General features: G+C 39.9%; 1 protein-coding gene across 5 annotated transcripts in view; it reads left to right on the forward strand.

Moving 5' to 3' along the window:
* LOC136866203 (uncharacterized) overlaps positions 1 to 18,791 on the forward strand; it is an 873,476-nt gene that overhangs the window by 726,407 nt on the left and 128,278 nt on the right. For all 5 annotated transcript variants that reach the window (XR_011017926.1, XM_067142959.2, XM_067142960.2 and 2 more), the window contains 2 exons: positions 10,505 to 10,706; positions 17,873 to 18,034. Coding sequence is in view for 4 of the 5 variants with exons in the window: in XM_067142959.2 (XP_066999060.2) it covers positions 10,505 to 10,706; positions 17,873 to 18,034 (364 nt within the window). In the remaining variant the exon portion in view is untranslated. The remainder of the gene's footprint in view (positions 1 to 10,504; positions 10,707 to 17,872; positions 18,035 to 18,791) is intronic.

An 18,791-nucleotide genomic window follows, 5' to 3' on the forward strand; every position in this document is an offset into this window, starting at 1 on the left:
TACTTTTGGTCACATAGTGTAAATATTGAGTAAAGCAGGTAAGAGAAATTTATTTTTTGAATTAGATAGAAGATGGTTAATTGAGTGGGAAGTGGAATGATGAAAGAAGAAAAGAAAGGATGGGATAGGGAAATAAAAGAGGAGTAGTAGTTTAAGGTGGGGCAGGTGGATGGGTTATTGGAGGTAGGAAATGTGGGTAGGAACTCTGTAAGGCATGTGAAATCAAATTCAAGTTTAGAAATTTAGCATTTTTGAAAATGAGAATGAGGAAGTCGAAAAGAATATTGGGTTTTTTAGAAATGTCATTTAAATTGAAATTATGGTTGATGTATTGGTCAAAGTGAACAAAACAATTTGCAGTTGTGTTTAGAAGGGGACCTTTGTTAATGATTTTAAGTATTTCCATGTCCTGTTCAATTTTGGTGAAATTATGTTTAGAGTCCTGCAGAGAATCTGTTATATTTTATGGCATTGAATTGTTCAGAGTACCTGATAGTAAAGTTACGTCCAGTCTGTCCAATGTACGAAGAGCTACAGTTGTTACATTTGAATCTGTATACTCCAGATTTAGAAAAAGCATTAGATTTATTTAATGAGTTAGAGTTGTGTAATATATCAAGATTTCTGTTATTGGTTCTAAAAGATATTTTCATGTTGAGTTTTTTAAGAACGTTGGTGACTTTATAAGCACCTTGAGTGAAAGTAAAAGTGGAATATGCAGTGGCTTTAGTTCTCTCCTTTGTTAATGTGGTTTTGGGATGGTGTTTGAATTTGTTAATAATACGGTTTATGAAAGAGTTGCTAAAGCCATCAAATTTAGCAATAGTACGGATGGTGTTCAATTCATTATTTAAATCTTTTTTAGACATAGGAGTGTTGAAGGCATGAAAAACTAGGCCATTATATGTAGCACATTTATGTGCTTGTGGATGTGCAGAATCTTACCGAATTGTGCTTGCTGTTTGGGTGGTTTTCTGAAAATTTTGTAGGTTAAAGAAGGATGTCTGGTAATAGTTAAGTGTAGAAAATTAAGAGTATTGTTATGTTCAGATTCAAGGGTGAATTTAATATTAGAGTCATTGTTGTTAAGAAGAAGAAGAAGAAGAAGAAGAAGTGTAGAGGCTGCGTTGGTTGATGCTTCATTTAAAATGACTAAAGTGTCATCAACATATCTGGCCCAAAAATGATGTTAGAGAAATTATTATTATTATTAATTTTTGTGTTTTCCAAGAAATCAATATACCGGGTGGTACAGCTGCCCCTATTTTTCCCCGAATATATGCAACCAGCTAGGACGTAAATGCCTCTTAGTCCCATCTTGCGCAACACCTTACAGCAATGTTATGTGCAGTTAACCCGATGTAGACTTCTCCGCACAATGGAAAAGTGGTACAAGAGGCAGTAAGTGAGGTCCATCTCAAAAACACTGTACCATTCTATGTAGAGAGGTGTCCAATACTCTACTAATTTTTACGAAATGTTACTATACTGTACAAACCATAAACACGCCTATAGCTGTCGGTAAAGAATTGCGCACCTGATTGGTCCAAGAGGCCATTTTCTTTTGATAGAAAGGGCGGTCATGGTATCATAGAAAACGTGATAGGGTAAGACCAATTACAGACATGTCAATGCACCACCATTTTGTACAGTCTCATCACATCGAAATTGATAGAAACGTGTTTTGCACTGTAGTTTATAATCTGTGGCACGCAAATGCTGTACAGCAGATGTGATAGCTTACACCATGTAATTACTACTGTTAGAGCGATCAAAAAAGGCATAAAACGGGACCATAAGGCTGTAACTCATCAGTAACTTGTCGAAGCGGGAACTTCCGCTCTCCTCGTGAATACAGAGTTACAAGGATAGCGCTTGTACGTTGCAAATAGCTGCGCGGAATTACGTATGGAAGACGTACCTCGATAGGTTACTTGAAGCAGGAAGGATTCCAACCATTCTTGAGTCATGCATTTTTTAATGTCATTTCGTATTCGCCTAGGCATCGTTTACGAAGACCTTTCTGAAGTCTCTGATATTCTTCTATGGAAGTTATAATAAACAGGTATCATAAATATCGCCACATACGCACCGATTGTGAATACCGCCTGAAACATAACGCTGGACTCATTCAACCAAGTAACGCGTAGAAAATGGTTGCAACTATCTGGGCGTAAGAGAGACATGATTCTTTAGTTCACTGTGGTGTTTGCACCTTCGAGTTCAGAACTTTTAACATCAACGATCAGTATCGAAGCGATAGCCTAGGTAATTCCATTAGTACAGAGCTACGAGACCAATTCTTCGTCGCCTGCAGTGGCTACATGGCACCAATCGCAGCGAGCATACTATATGTTAGCAGGCATTTAGGGTTCGAATCTAGTTACGATATTTTCAATTTCATTTTTATATTATACTTGTAAGGCCATTCGTAATAAATATTTAACGTTCTTAAGTCTCAAAAGTAATTTGCCACCTTTACAAAGAAAGCATACACACGAAAGGAATAATAACATGCGACTAACATATGGCAAACGACTACAGGGAATGAAGCGCAGTGCACGTGTTGTCAACATTCTGACCCACCCATTCAACCAAGCAACTGCGCACCTTCGACTCGAAGACCAACTAACAGCGGTCTACACTTCACACATAGGGCACATGAAACAGCATATAGTAATCCTAGCAGCAACATGTGAGCACGTACTGTACGGTTAGCACGAAAGCAAACATTATGTATTCACGGGATGATTATGTGAATATGGTACTACTTTATGGAGAAGCAAGGCAAAATGCACGGGAAGCCAGACGCTTGTATCAAGAACGATTTCCTGGACGAAGGATGCCAACTGCAGATACATTTCGACGTGTTGAAAGACGGTTGCGTGCAACGGGGTCATTTCATACATTACCCCCCGTTCGGGATGCTCCAGTGACGTCTGGAAATAACGACGAAGCTGTTCAAAGTGCAACTGCATACAACCCGCACACAAGCTCACGGGCCATAGGAAATGAACTGAACATCAGTCATGTATCTGTACTGCGAATATTGCACCGCCATAAATTCCACCCTTTCCATCAACAGCTGCACCAGGAACTTCACGGAGATGACTTTCCAAAACGGATAGAATTTTCGCAATGGATATTACAAAGAGTTGAAGCTGATGCGAATTTCTTAATGGACATTCTCTTTAGTGATGAATCCAGATTTCACAACAACGGAACTGTTAATCGTCACAACGTCCATTACTGGAGCGTTGAAAATCCTCACTGGATCAGGGGAGCTCGATTTCAGGTACAATGGGGCGTCAACATGTGGTGCGGGATACTAGGTGACAAGATAATTGGACCATATTTCTTCGAAGGAAACCTCACGGGACGACGCTATCTAGAGTTTCTTCGTGAGTACCTCCCACTCTTATTGGAGGATGTGCCCCTTATGATACGGTTACGGATGTGGTTCCAGCAGGATGGAGTTCCCCCACACTGGTCGTTGGCAGTACGGAACCACTTGCATAGGACATATCCTGGACGATGGATTGGACGAGGGGGTCCGGTCACATGGCCGGCTAGATCACCTGACCTTACTCCACTCGACTTTTTCCTCGGGGGTTATTTAAAGGAAAGAGTCTATGAGCAGGAGCCTGAGAGCCCGAATCATTTACGGCGGCTCATCACGGAAGCCTGCAGGCAGATTCCACCACATATGTTGCAGCAAGCAAGAATGTCTCTCCTCCGCCGTGCTCAGATGTGCATTAACGAAGCAGGTGGTCATTTTGAACATTTGCTTCATTAATCAAATGGCCATGCATAAGCCCATCGCATCGCTGTCGGTACAATCTCACTTTATTGCACATAGCTCTTTTAAGAGCTCCTTAAAAAACAAACATAGCTGAGTACCTGCAATATGAGAACTGATCATGATTTAGATTTGTCGTCAACAACACGACTCTCATGAACATCAACAACGCAATAAAAATATTCGTCGTACACAGGACTCGAACCGCCTACTGACGAACACCGGTACTCACCTCTAACTTTTAGCAAGCTCGGCTATCACGGGTTGCTGTTTAGCGCTGTTGTGTTGCTGCTACTTCTAGTCATTCACCAATAATATTCTCTGTACAGGACGTTTCTGCGACACATAATTTTCACGATTCTTTACCATCAATCGGTATTTTATCATTAATGCTGATTTGCTTGACATGAATAAACGAATTGTGGAAAGCGTTGTAAGAGCAGACATTGTAGTGAGTAATCAAGGTCAATATTTTTAGGTTCGACTATAATCTGCGGGTTGCATAAAACTGCGTGAATAGGGGCAGCTGTACCACCCGGTATATTTCAGCTAGGATGCCTGAGGTTGGCGAGCCCATAGTTAAACCATCTTGTTGGTAAATAGTGTTATCAAAGGTGAAAATATTATTGTTGACGACCAGTTTTAAGCTGGACATAAAGTCCTGAATTTCTAGTGTACTCAGATGACTAAATTTATTTAAGTTGTTATCAATTATGGGAAATAATTTGGAAATTGGAATACTGGGATACATGTTTACAATGTCAAAAGAATGGAGAGAAAGGTTTGGTTGAATGTCGAATTTTTTTTTAGTTTGTCATTAATTCAGAGGTTTTTCTGATAGATTTATTGGATAAAAATCTATAATTTTTTAGTATAAATTTTTGGATGAATTTAGAAGTATTATATAAGGGGGCTGGGTCTGTAATTGATTATTGGGCAGATCGGAATGTTAGTTTTATGACTTTTGGGAAGAGCTTTAGTAGTGGGTAGGCCTGGGTTCATGTTTAAGAGTTTAGTCTTTCCTGAAGAGAAAAGGGGTGTTTTTTTAACACGTTCAGTGTGCGTGATGCTACTTTATAAGCACATGCGGAGCATGCACCTAGCGCGTCATGGGACGGTTGCTAGGAAATGTGAATCCAGGTTTCCCGCATGGTAAGGAAGGCTCTGATTGTCATCCCACACATCGTGTTGTAAGTCCAGTCTACTAGCAGATTCATCTGTAGCCATATTTACGCATGAGTATTCCATTTCCCGCGTATATTCTCTCCAGAGTTGTCATCATACTTCATCATCATACTCCAAATTTAGAAAAAGCATTAGATTTATTTAATGAGTTAGAGTTGTGTAATATATCAAGATTTCTGTTATTGGTTCTAAAAGATATTTTCATGTTGAGTTTTTTAAGAACATTGGTGACTTTATAAGCACCTTGAGCAGCAAGTCCACTTCAGTGCGAGGTAAGACACTGCATTTTCTGTTTATTATTACTTCAAGAGAATTATGAGTGATTCCGCTTTTGAAATAAATAAATTCCACTACTGCAATATGTTCAGTAAAAGAACTGAACTTGTAATTGTCATTCATTCTTGCATCATATATGTGTATAACATGAAAGAACTTCTAATTGTCATTTATTCCTGCATCATATTTATAAGTAACTTGATAGAACATGCAGTAATCAGATTTTCTTTCCTTCTTTCATTCTTTCTTTCTTTCTTTCTTCAGAGAATTATGAGTGATTCCACTTTCGAAATAAATAAATTCCACTACTGCAATATGTTCAGTAAAAGAACTGAACTTGTAATTGTCATTCATTCTTGCATCATATATGTGTATAACATGAAAGAACTTCTAATTGTCATTTATTCCTGCATCATATTTATAAGTAACTTGATAGAACGTGCAGTAATCAGTTTTGACTGCGTCGTGATGCTTATGTTATCATTTTATTTATATTTTTTCTGATGGCTGACAATGTGGTTCCTTCAACATCATGAGACCCACCCAATTAGCCAAAGTGTTTCATTTTTATAATCACAGCAATAGAACCAGCTTTTGGGTGGTTAGGCCGTGGGGCATAATGCAGAGTTTCGTCCAGACGTGCCATTTGGACTCATCAGCTGGAATGGCACGCCCCTCCAGGACTCTGCATAGCAGAGGCAGACCAACTGTGTGGCCCCGCCGAGTTAGCAAATCAAGTTTGCTAACCTGCTAAAGGAGAAAATATTTCTCCGTTCAAAAAATGCTCCCCCATTGGAGATACAACATCAAAAAAGATTATAAGATCTGCGGCCGTGAAAGCCTTTTTTGATGTTGTATCTCCAATGGGGGAGCATTTTTTGAACGGAGAAATATTTTCTCCTTTAGCAGGTTAGCAAACTTGATTTGCTAACTCGGCGGGGCCACACAGTTGGTCTGCCTCTGCTATGCAGAGTCCTGGAGGGGCGTGCCATTCCAGCTGATGAGTCCAAATGGCACGTCTGGACGAAACTCTGCATTATGCCCCACGGCCTAACCACCCAAAAGCTGGTTCTATTGCTGTGATTATAAGATCTGCGGCCGTGAAAGCCTTTTTTGATGTTTCATTTTTGTTTGTCAAATTCTGTAATAGAGAAGTGTAAATATGAATATATTTATGTATGTAATATACTTTATGCATTTGTTTGCTATCCACGACAAATAATGCACAGTAATCTACCAACGCACACCGCACGTGATTCCTCTGGTGACCAGTATTACTTCTCGATTTCAACCAACATGCAGGTCACGCACCATGCGCGTGAGTGGGATAAGTCCACGAGTTTGATAGAACTCGTCCTACCAATGTATAAAACTTCGATAACTACAACTTTTAAAGAGTCCCACACAGATATTTTGCTCAGGTTTGCGGGTATGTCATGCTCTGCTAATATGCAGTGAACATGTTAAGGTTTGTTTAAGCAGATGTTGGATTTTATTGGCCGGGTCTTTTTTAACTATAGAAAAAGAAGGATTGTTGAAGAAATCTTTAGTTTTATCTATCTAGTCAGATTTGTCCATTAAGACAGTGGTATTACCTTTATCACACTTGGTAATGATGAGGTTATTGTCATTAATTTTCTTTTTAAGACCTAAAATACATTTATTGTCATTAATTAAATCCTTATTATTATGATTGGGGGAAATGTTTTTGTTATTATTAATGTTTTTTTCAAGTTTTCTCTTTACGTCATATCAGTTTTCATCTTGTTGTTCTAATAATAATAATAATAATACTTTATTAATGGTAATACCATTTTACATAACAGTAGAGAAGAATAAACAAAACAAAACAAAACAAAACACACTAAAAAGAAAGTTCAATGGAGTATAAGTAGAAAAATATGTACAGATATATACACAGGTTATATTACAAGTAATCACAGGAAAGTAATAATCAATTCTGGAGATTATGTAAGTGATTTCTCAATATGTAATATACTGTATAGTTGGTGAATATAGATTCTTTGATATTTAGGAATGCTCTGATGTGTTCTGTGTACCTTAATTTAATTTAAACCAGTCTGTCGAGGGTTGAACTAGGGGCATTCACTGCAGTTGAGTGAACATGGGGAAATAATTATAGTTTTAAGGGGAAGTACAACTAAGCAACCATCCCCTCTTATCACTAATCAAATGGAAAAAGAAATTCAAATGGGGCTGTGTCAGAGACACGACCACAAGTTTTGACTAAAAATGTGTACCGTGCCATAGGTATAGCTGAAATAAAGTACCTAGGCCATGTGGTTTTGAAACTTGATTGTTCAAAATTTATTTCTTAATTTTAAAAAATGTACACAGCTTCAAGACCATGAGTTACAAACCATTTTCCACCTCTGAGGCAGTAGATGTTATCAGCTTGGTTTCCAGTAGAGTGGAACTTGCCTCATGGTGCACATCTGCCTTAAGTTTGAGATTCTCCTGAGAAGCCTTTTGATGCTTGATGTTTGTGATTTTGGATTTTCTAGAATTCTGACATACTCTCCTTAACATGTTTTCTGACCGAGCTCGATAGCTGCAGTCGCTTAAATGCGGCCAGTATCCAGTATTCGGAAGATAGTAGGTTCGAACCCCACTGTCGGCAGCCCTGAAAATGGTTTTCCGTGGTTTCCCATTTTCACACCAGGCAAATGCTGGGGCTGTACCTTAATTAAGGCCACGACCGCTTCCTTCCCACTCCTAGCCCTTTCCTGTCCCATCGTCGCCATAAGACCTATCTGTGTCGGTGCGACGTAAAGCAACTAGCAAAAAAAAAACATGTTTTCTGCAATCTTGAAACAATTTGTTGTCCATATATCACAACGTTTTATGAAAGAAACATTTTTGCAATTCTTCACGCCACAAATTTCTCAAATGTTCCCTATTTGAATTTCTTTTTCTGTATATATGTATAACCCATTGAGCCAAATTACACAACACCCCTCACAACTTGCTGTGATGCTGGAATCCAGAATTACACTAATTGTTAGCTGTGCAACACGCGATTTTAATACCACAAGATGGCAGCACTATTGCATCACTGATGATGTTGTACTGAGGTCAGACTCACATTGCTAGATACAATGGCCCTTCATCTTTAAAATGAGATATTGAACACTGTCATCACATGTTGTCTAGAAATTATTTTGATTTTAAAACTCATGTTTTTGTAACACTCACCAGTCAAGTACAGTTCCAAAACTATAGACATATTCTATGTCATTAATGAAAGAGTTTTGATCCTTTGAAGAGTGAGGTATTGGCATAAGGAAGGGAAGAGTCATGAATCGCATGAAAATGAAAGACTCCCTCAGTCTTGCAAACCAAATATCGTCAGCGTTAGAAGAGAATAGGAGTTAGCCAAAGGAGGTCAGATAGGAAAGGTGAAAGTGAGGAGCCCGGCACAAGTAAGTGGACACAATGCCAAACTCATGTAGGAGCTCCACTGTTGCAAACCCACGCTCCCAAGTTTAGAGTTCTTGGGGGTCTCCCCATGATGGTGGTAAAAATGAAATGGCATATGGCTTTTAGTGCCGGGAGTGTCCGAGGACATGTTCGGCTCCCCAGGTGCAGGTCTTTCGATTTGACGTCCGTAGGCGACCTACGCGTCATGATGAGGATGAAATAATGATGAAGACAACACATATACCCAGCCCCTGTGCCAGCTAAATTAACCAATGATGGTTAAAATTCCCGACCCTGCCAGGAATCGAACCCGGGACCCCTGTGGCCAAAGGCTAGCACACTAACCATTTAGCCATGGAGCTGGTCATGATGGTGGTGATTACTTTTTAAAAGAAATTACAACTGGATAACACCTCTCGTAACACTAAAGAATGAAGGTACCAGGGCAAGAAAGGGAAGGGCTATGAAGAGCACTGAAATGAAGAACACCCTAGATGTCATAAATCGAATACTGTCAGGGTTGGAAGAGAACAAGAGTTGACTAAGTGAGGTCAGAAAGGAAAGTTGAAAGTGAGGAGCCAGTCACAAGCAGAAACAATGTCAGACACAGCTAGAAGATGGTCACTAATCCATACTCCCCGTTTGAAAGCTCCTGGGGGTTAAGTGAGGTCAGACAGGGAAGATGAAAGTGAAGTGCTTCTCACAAGTAATTATATGTAATATTGGAATCAACTAATGGCCCTATGGTTGCCAACACACACCCCAATGTACTTTCTCTTAAAACAATAATCATCAATAATCACCACCACCACCAACACATACACCACAACTTGAGAACCCTTGGGGACTCAGCCCTTTTATTTGCCTCTAGCTGCCTCTGTGGATCAGCGGTAGAGTGTCGGCCTCCGGATCCCAAGATAGCGGGTTCAAACCCGGCAGAGGTAGTCGGATTTTTGAAGGGCGGAAAAAAGTCCATTTGACACTCCATGTCTTACGTTGTCGGCATCTAAAAGATCTCTGGTGACACATTTGGTGTTTACCTGACAAAATTCATTAAAAATCTCAGCCATAGATGCCCAAGAGAGTTTCGGTTTACTCGGTCTGCCATCTAGTGGGGGCCTAGAGTAAAACGGAACGTCGAAATTGACAAGCAGGCAGCCAGATGGCATCAGATTGAAATGTCTGCACACGGTAGCTGAGGCCATACGATTATTATTATTATTTGCCTCTTATGACAGGCAGAGTTTACTGTAGATGTAATTTATGGACCCCGCCCATATCAGATCATTCATAAATGTCATGGTGCTGAACATAGTTTCTGGGTTGAGTTCTGTTCATTGTTCAGCTCTTTTGTCTGAAGAGATGAATATTTAAACATTTTAATGTGACACATGTTTCTGTTCTGATTTTTTATTTTTATGTTATGCAGGAGGCTGTTAATGATGTGTAGTTGTAATCACTTGAAGATGTCCCTAGATCAGATGAACACCAGTGACCTTTTATTCAAATCATTCAGCAGTTGTGATTTCTTCTCAGATAGTGACTCAAAATCTTTTTGTCAGTGCCAAATTTTGAGTCAGTTTGTCACATATTTTGTGTAGCATAAACTTAAAGCACAATTATGCTTGAAATGAAATGGTTTGAGATTATTGTTTATGATAGTAATAAAATGTTCTTCTCTTATTGTGCCCTTATATTTCTGTTTTGTATTATTGGAAATGGAGATGAGTGAAGTGCCTGCATATGCCTTTCACATGCAGTTACATGCACCTACATTACTTACTTAACTACTTTATGTTACAGGAGACATCACTCTGGTGAACCTGGGAATGAGTGAAGATGATTACATGTATCTCTCATATGAAATCGATACCATCATACACGCTGCAGCTACAGTAAATTTGATCTATCCATATCGAGCACTGCACAGTTCAAATGTGTTGGGCACTGAAAATGTTCTCATCTTTGCTCAAGACAACAAGATCAAGCCTGTGCATCACATCAGGTAACCTACACTAATTGTTTAGCAGCAGAAATGAAGAATTGGTGTGTCCACACAAATAAAGTTGGTCTAACATAACAGCTTAGGCATTCACAGCTGGTGTTCTAATGCATAGTACTAGCCTGTGATTACATGGTAATGTTCCAGATAGTGAAGTTAATGAAGTATCATTCCATCAATTGTAAATCAGTAATCCAGAAAAAAAGATATTATAATAATAATAATTTGTTTACGAGGAATTGTGGAAAATCTTCAAAAGACACTTGTGAAGGATCTGCATTCCACAAGTGTGTGGGATTCTTACCCACTAAAAACCACACACCCTTTTTCCACGATGTGTGTCATCACCCCGGAACTGTTCTTGCATTACTTCAGGATGATATCGTGCTTTGTCTTTCAGACTTCTTTTTTCATTTCTCCTTTACAAACATCCGTACGCTTCCAAATCCTTCTTCTTCTGACAAAGGACATCCTCCACATACACTGCCATGCGATCCCAGGATTCCTGGTTTCGTAGCATCGCCGAAATAATACTATCTGTTGTCAGTTCTCCTAGTTCACTTTCCACGCATCTTCTCTGTATCGTCCAATGGCTGCACACAAAGAAGGTGTGAAATACGTCGTCGATGTCATCACAGTATATGCATGCTGCGTCACTCGCTCTGCCCACTTTATACAGGAATTTCAAAAAATATCCATGTCCTGTTAGAAACTGCATGAGATAGTAATTTACTTTACCATGGACCCTTTCAACCCAGATATCCAAGCGTGGTATCAGTCGCTTGGTCCATTTACCCCGAGGGTCACTTTCCCATCTGAGTTGCCATTGCCTCATCCGTTGATTGAAGGCACTCTTCTTTGCACGTTTCTTTCCCATCTCTCCTTGGTAGGTCTATTGGGGCTATTGCTGCCACTGTGAGGACTGCAGGTTCGGAAACAGTGCGGTATGCACATGCAATACGTGAAGCTGCTCTCCGTTGTACGGCAGCTATCCTTCTCCGATATCAAGCAAATCTCAAGGATTTAGCCCAGATTTCAGAGCCATACAGGAGCACTGACTGAACCGTCGACATGAGAAGACGCCGTTTACTGGATTTCGGACCTTTAATATTTCCCATCAGTCTGCTAAGTGCAGTAATGTATTTTACTGCCTTATCTGTCGCTCTCTGAATATATTCCAGAGTGTGAACTATGAGTCAAGTGTCACTCCTAGATATTTTGTGCTTGCAGATGTTTCAATCACTAACTCTCTAACAGTCATTGGTACAAGAGTTTCGAACCTTTTCCTCGTCCGTTTTGTGATCGGCAAGTGTTAGACTGTGGCTTATCATCCATTCATTTATGCGCCGCATCACCTGGTTCAGTTTGATTTAACCCATTTCAACATTACTAGCCACTATCAAGGCAGCCACATCGTCAGCGTAGCCCACAAGCTTCCTGTCCTCTGGCATCTCCAAACGTAACAAGCCATCATACATCATACATTATGTTCCAAAGATCTGGACCAAGGATCGATCCCTGCGCTGCACCAGCCATCTTTTGTCTATCTTCTGTATCATACAGCAGAGTGTGATCTTTGAAGTAATCTCTCATTATGCGCATAAGATAATGTGGTAGCTTGAAAGTTTCTTCAAGAGCTACCAACATGTCGCTCCACCTTGCCGAATTGAAGGCATTCTTCACATCCAGGGTCACAAGAAGTGTCAATTTACGGGAATGATGGTTGCCCGTTTGTGCTCTTTCTGCTGTATTCACCACATCCCACACTGCATCTAGCGTCGAGTGACCTCTCCGAAATCCATCTTGGCGAACAGATAGATCCCCTGCTAGTTGAACTGCTGAGAGGATTCTGGGCTGCAAAAGTTTCTCCTGGCCTTTTGCAGCTGTGTCCGGCATACATAAAGGTCTATAACCACCAAGATTTCCTTTGCTGATCAAAACCAAACGGGCCATTTTCCATTGGGGACTATAAACACCCGCTTGCAGGCAATGATTGTGCATATTCAGCAACAGTTCTGGACATAGTTCTGATATTATCTTTAGCACTTCTGTAGGTATATCATCTGATCCTGGAGTTTTCTTGTTTCTAAGAGAGCTAATAGCTCTATTCAACTCTTCTGCTGTGAAGAGGGGTATATCATCCAGTTCTTTTTCATCGTCACAGTCAATCCTCTCTGGATGGTCTGGGAATAGTGTATCCACAATTTGTTTAATGGTTTGCGGATCCAGACTCGGGGTTGAAAATGTCCCGAGTTTCTTCATTACAATCTTGTAACCTAGTCCCGATGGATCATCTTCTACTTCTTTAGCTAGTGCCCACCATTTGTCAGCTTTACTTTTTCTAATTGCATTATGAAGTTCCTTCTTCGCTGACTTGTACTCCACTGTGACTGAGGTATTCTCTGGACTGTCTCTCATCCTCTGAGCCCTGCGTCGAAGTCGCAGACAATTCCTTCTCAGTTCAGCAATCTCTTCGGACCACCAGTACACTGGGCGCTTGCTATTTCACGGTCTCCTTCGGGACATTGAGGCGTTGCATGCTTGATGGATTAGCTGCATGGTGAGTTCAACGCATACACCAGCTGCTTCTTTCCCTCTACAAGCGAAACATTTTATGTTCTCCATTCCATTCCATATTACATCAGTGAACTTTACCTTGTCAGTACCGGCTACTTTCCACCGTGCTGGCCTGCGCAAGATGTTTCTTTCTTGAGGAGATTCTTGGAGCAGTCGAAAGATGATATATTGATGATCACTCCCCGTATAGGTCTCGATCACTTGCCATTCAGTAATCTTAGGCGCGATATCCTCTGATGAAAAGGTTACATCCGGTATTGTTCCCTGGCATCCTGGCCATCAAAATGTTGGCACATTTCCAATGTTGTTGACCACCAAACCCGTTCTGGATGCCATCTCCATTATACGCCGTCCTCTGGAGTCTGTTTGTGGCATGCCCCATTCCGACGCTTGAGCATTTACATCACCAATGACCACTAGTCTGTTTTCCGTTCTGTGTATTACATCCTCAAGGCCATCAATTTACATCTGAAAGTTGGAAACAGATTCATTTGGCATAAAGTAACAGCTTAAAATAGTAATTCCCCAGTCTGTACTCAAACAAAACCGTCTTTGCATCCATGCTGAGTTACTGAAACTTTTCCTAGATCTGGTATACAAATTGCAACTGTTCAAGGTTATCCACAAACCACCCTGAATGGTCCCTCTATTTATTTGGTTCGCTAATAATAATGATGTTTACTTCCATCTCATAAATCAGCTGTGTCATAAGATCGTTAGCTGTTCGACTCCTGTGCATGTTTGCTTGAAGGATTCACATCATTTACTGTGATTTTTGGCCTTTTCCAGAGCTTCACGAAATATTGCACATGCTCCCGATCCAGGAACATTATTTCATTTAGCTTCATTGACACCCTTGTCTGTACAAATCATGCATCACGGATTGTTCTTTTTACAATCCACTCCCTTGTGACCAGATTCTCCACACTTTAAACAGACCTTACTTCTGTCAGGGCCTGTGCAGTTTCTTGCCAGGTGTCCATATGATAGGCATTGAAAGCAGCGAGGTAACATGGTTCTAGCATGTACTCTGTAGTATAGCTATCCTATCGTAATGTTTCCTGCTTCCAGTAGTTTCTGAGCATTCTCATCTTTGGTTTCGAAGATGGCAAGTTTCTGTCCCCAGCTGTTTGGTTTCGAGATCGATATTTTCAGCTCTCCATGGGGATTGCCGGAATCTCATCTTACAGCTTCCTCCATGTTTGCAGCAGTAGTGACTCCATCCATGTCTTGAATCTCCAGTGTAGTTCAGGGGATTAAAGCCTTTACATCGCCATCTTGTCCAAGGGTATCTCTCAGAGAATTACTGAGTATCTCCCTATTTGCAATCTTTGTTGTTTTATTGAATTCAAGAAGAACATCTCCAGCTCTTGTTTTGCGGATAGATCGAATGCCTGCTCCACTGTCTTCTGGCTTCACCCTGTTCCTGATATCCTTCAAAACATCAGCAAAAGTCTTACCGTTCATTGGTTTAATTATTACGGCTTCTGAATGACTCCTAGATTTAGAATGAAGCCGTTTTCCAATTTCGCTAAATGTTGTACTTTCAGGATCATTACTGGCCTGTTTCGTTGGGATATCTTCGTGGTTCCTATCCTCACTCTTCTTCCTTCTCTGCTTCTTGGATAGAAACGTTTCCCATTTTCCTTGATCTTCCTCCAAGTCATTTGTCACTGGTGATGTGTTGGACAATTCCTTATTCTCCGTGGTAGTTGATCTCTGCTTTACTTCTTCTGCAGATTTCTTCCACGACATCCTGTATGTTGCTCCAGCCTCTAAAGCTTCTTCCAACTTCACGAGGCCATTCTTTATTTCTGTTTTTAGGTTCTTAAGAGGAATAGCCATGATGTTCTTCAACAGTGATCTTGCAGTCTTAAGATGCACCTCTTCTTTATACTAATTCTCCATTATCTGCCAACTGATATCATCAATCAGATTTAGGTCAATAACACTACAGTTTTGGCCATTGTGATTGCTTTCCCTTGATACTCCAGGGAGCTCCACTGTATCACACTGAATCTCTGTTTCTGCCATCATGCCAATGAGGGAGTCTAGTTGGCCGTGTCTTGAGCCAAGGGGATGATGTCGTGAGTGGGCACTGGGAGCGCTTACATTAGAAAACGATCACCAAGCTCGATAGCTGCAGTCGCTTAAGTGCGGCCAGTATGCACTATTCAGGAGATAGTAGGTTCGAACTCCACTGTCGGCAGCCCTGAAAATGGTTTTCCGTGGTTTCCCATTTTCACACCAGGCAAATGCTGGGGCTGTACCTTAATTAAGGCCACGGCCGCTTCCTTCTCATTCCTAGCCCCTCCCTGTCTCATCGTCGCCATAAGACCTATCTGTGTCGGTGCGACGTAAAGCAACTAGCAAAAAAGAAAACGATCGTCTATCTACCGCAGTGCTATTTCTACGTGATTTTGATCTTTGGCAAGATGGCTGTTCTCAACAAGATTATTTTAGTGCAAACTTTGCAATATTTCACTCAATATTCTGTTCATCCAGTTGTAAACAAACACATCTACCATGTAATGGAGCTTAAAATAACCATACAAGCTTGTTTCGGTAAGTACCTTCACAATATATACCCGCTTTCTTGAGCTATCTTGTAGCTGCAAAGTTCACGCGTCCTTTCATGTCCAATAATAATAATAATAATAATAATAATAATAATAATAATAATAATAATAATAATAATAATAATAATAATAATAATAATAATAATAATCCAATTCTTATGTGGAAAGTTGACATTTCTTCCTCTTACTACAGGCTACAGGTCCATTTGCCTGCTGTATACATTCATGTAGCTAGGCAGACCCTCTGACAAGGGTGGATGATGTCAAACTATTTGTTCAGAGCCAAATGGGAAGCTGTTCTCCAACAACTCAAGGAATTGAGGATTGAGGACTCTAAAAAATCTGCAAATCCATACATCACTAACTCCCACAATTTGGATGAGGAAAGTGACGTCTGTCTATGTCAGTTGAAATTATCAAGATCTGGAAAAATGTTAAATACCAGAGACAATTGTGTGTATATGCTTGTAAATTTAGGACTGAGTTCCATGACATGGAATATTAAGCGTGGTCTAAAAAACCTCACAAGTGTAAAGGGGTTATTCTTTATAAAGCCTACACTCCTGCTAATAATTGGATCCAGCAGCACAATGGACTCTCTTGCTCCGAATAGAAGGATGCCCTCAAAATGAAGTGTAATGTTGCTGCAGTCCAAGCTGTGCAAGGGAGAAGTCTGGATGGTAACCACTGTCGGCATTGCCACAGTGAGGTATAAACCCCTCCACATGTCCTTGGCTTTTGCCCGCATGGTGAAATTCTTTGCAATGCCCGTCACCACACCATTCGTCACATGCTAACCGATTCTTTACAAAGGAGAGGAAGTCTCTGGAATCACTATATAAGGGACCACAAGCCGACTAGACCTCATAGTTTTTAAAGCCGACTCAAAACCTGGCTATATACTAGATCCAACCGTGAGGTTCGAACTGAATTCAGACCAGCCGCAGGAGGTTGACAACGAGAAGAAGGCTATCTACGAACCTTCAGTGCCTACTATAAAAACAAGTACAACCTTGAATGTATTCAGGTGATTGGATTAATGGTGGGTGCTCATGGAATGATACCGAGCCTTTTTTTAAAGACCTGTAAAATGCTAGGCATCCCTAATAATACCATAGAAGATATTGCAATCTCAGCAGTTACGGGATCTGTCGTAATTTTATGAAATCACTTTTATGCTACATAATAATGTGTTATTGTTCTTAATCTCTTATACTGTTTTCCCATCTTTTATCAGCAATTGTACAACCATATTTAGTGTCTTTCTTATGATTTGTCCCTGTAGCAGCCTTGATAATTTTCAGGAAGCTAATAAAATAAAAAATGGAGGATAGTATCATGTGTGAGTTGTAGGAATGTTGGGGATGGCACTGATACCCAGTCCTCTAGCCAAGAGAATAAACTGTTTATGATTAAAATCCCACCACCCAGCTGGGATACATACAGATAACCTCTAGGCCTGAGACTAAGATGCTGGCCAAGCAGACATTGAGCCAAACAATTCCCTGCTTATTAAAGGCTCTTAATCTTGTCTGGAATTAAGGATGGGGTTAGTTCAGCGTTGTGAAGTCAACCGCTGTTATGCCTTTCTATAAGCCTCTGAATTAACTAAGCATCTCCACAATCCTCTGTTTATAACTAACTCTGTGATTTGCTAAATATTTAATCCAGAAAATCAAAATCAAAATAAATCAGCAGTCACTATGTTGTATTTCTGTTTTAAATATACATAACAGTTTTCTTTGTAAGGGAATGTGTTAACATGTGATGAACTTCAAAATGTTGTGCCACTTGCAAGTTTCCAAATTCCTAGCAATGATGCATAACCCATGGTGGAGATTATTTTAGTTAGTTTGCTGCATAATTTTGTGCTGGCATTATAACCACTTTTATTATACATGTAAGCCTCAATTAATTTTCACTGACCCTCACACAACGATGTAAGATACAATTCTATATCAATCAAGAAAATGAAATCTCTTGTTAGTGAAAACCAATTCCTTCTCATTACAGCACAGATGCAGTGTTTCCTGAAGGACTAATGGACTGCAGGGAGGACACTGACATGTCTCTTTATGCGGATAAACTAACCAGTGGATACAGTCAGTCCAAGTGGGTAGCAGAGCAATTGGTCCTACGAGCTAGAACAAGAGGTCATCCTGTTGCTATATACAGGTATTGAATTAGTGCTTTTATATTAACTTAAATTTCATTTATATAACAAAGCAGACTTTTACCTTGCACCACAATCAGCAAATGAAGAATGAGTGACTCCACTGATGACAAAAGTTCACATTTTCATTTTTTTAAATGAACTTTTTTTGTTTGGTAAACCATTTAGGGTGATCACTCATGAAGAATGCATATTGAATCATGATGCTATACAAATATGATCCAACTTCATGGTTTTTCCATATCAAAGGAATTCACTTTTGGTTTAGATAGAGTAAACTTTTGTGTTCAGCAGAGTGACTTATTCTTCATTCGTTGTTCATGGTGCAAGTTAATAATTTGATTTGATCATTTTCTGAACTCTTTCCATGACTGGTTTTTGAAATGTGACTGCTATCACCAATATTATCTTCCTATTCAGAGGTAGACTCTTTTCACACCACCCACAGGTAAACTTTACATCGTTTTCTTGTGAATAAGGTTTTTCTATTAACAACTGATAAGAGGGCATTTAAGTTATTGGTAAGCCCCCAATCAATGTATGGTTCCAGTATACAGAACTCTCACTAAGATTATTCATTCATTCATTCATTCATTCATTCATTCATTCATTCATTCATTCATTCTTTCTTTCTTTCTTTCTTTCTTTCTTTCTTTCTTTCTTTCTTTCTTTCTTTCTTTCTTTCTTTTTCATTCATATCCATGTCCGGTCAGCATTTCCAAAAAACTGCAGCTGCGATGGCCTTGTTGTTTCCTCTAA

The sequence above is a fragment of the Anabrus simplex genome, chromosome 3 (genome assembly GCF_040414725.1).
Source record: "Anabrus simplex isolate iqAnaSimp1 chromosome 3, ASM4041472v1, whole genome shotgun sequence".
In the NCBI taxonomy this organism is placed as follows: Eukaryota; Metazoa; Arthropoda; class Insecta; order Orthoptera; family Tettigoniidae; genus Anabrus; species Anabrus simplex.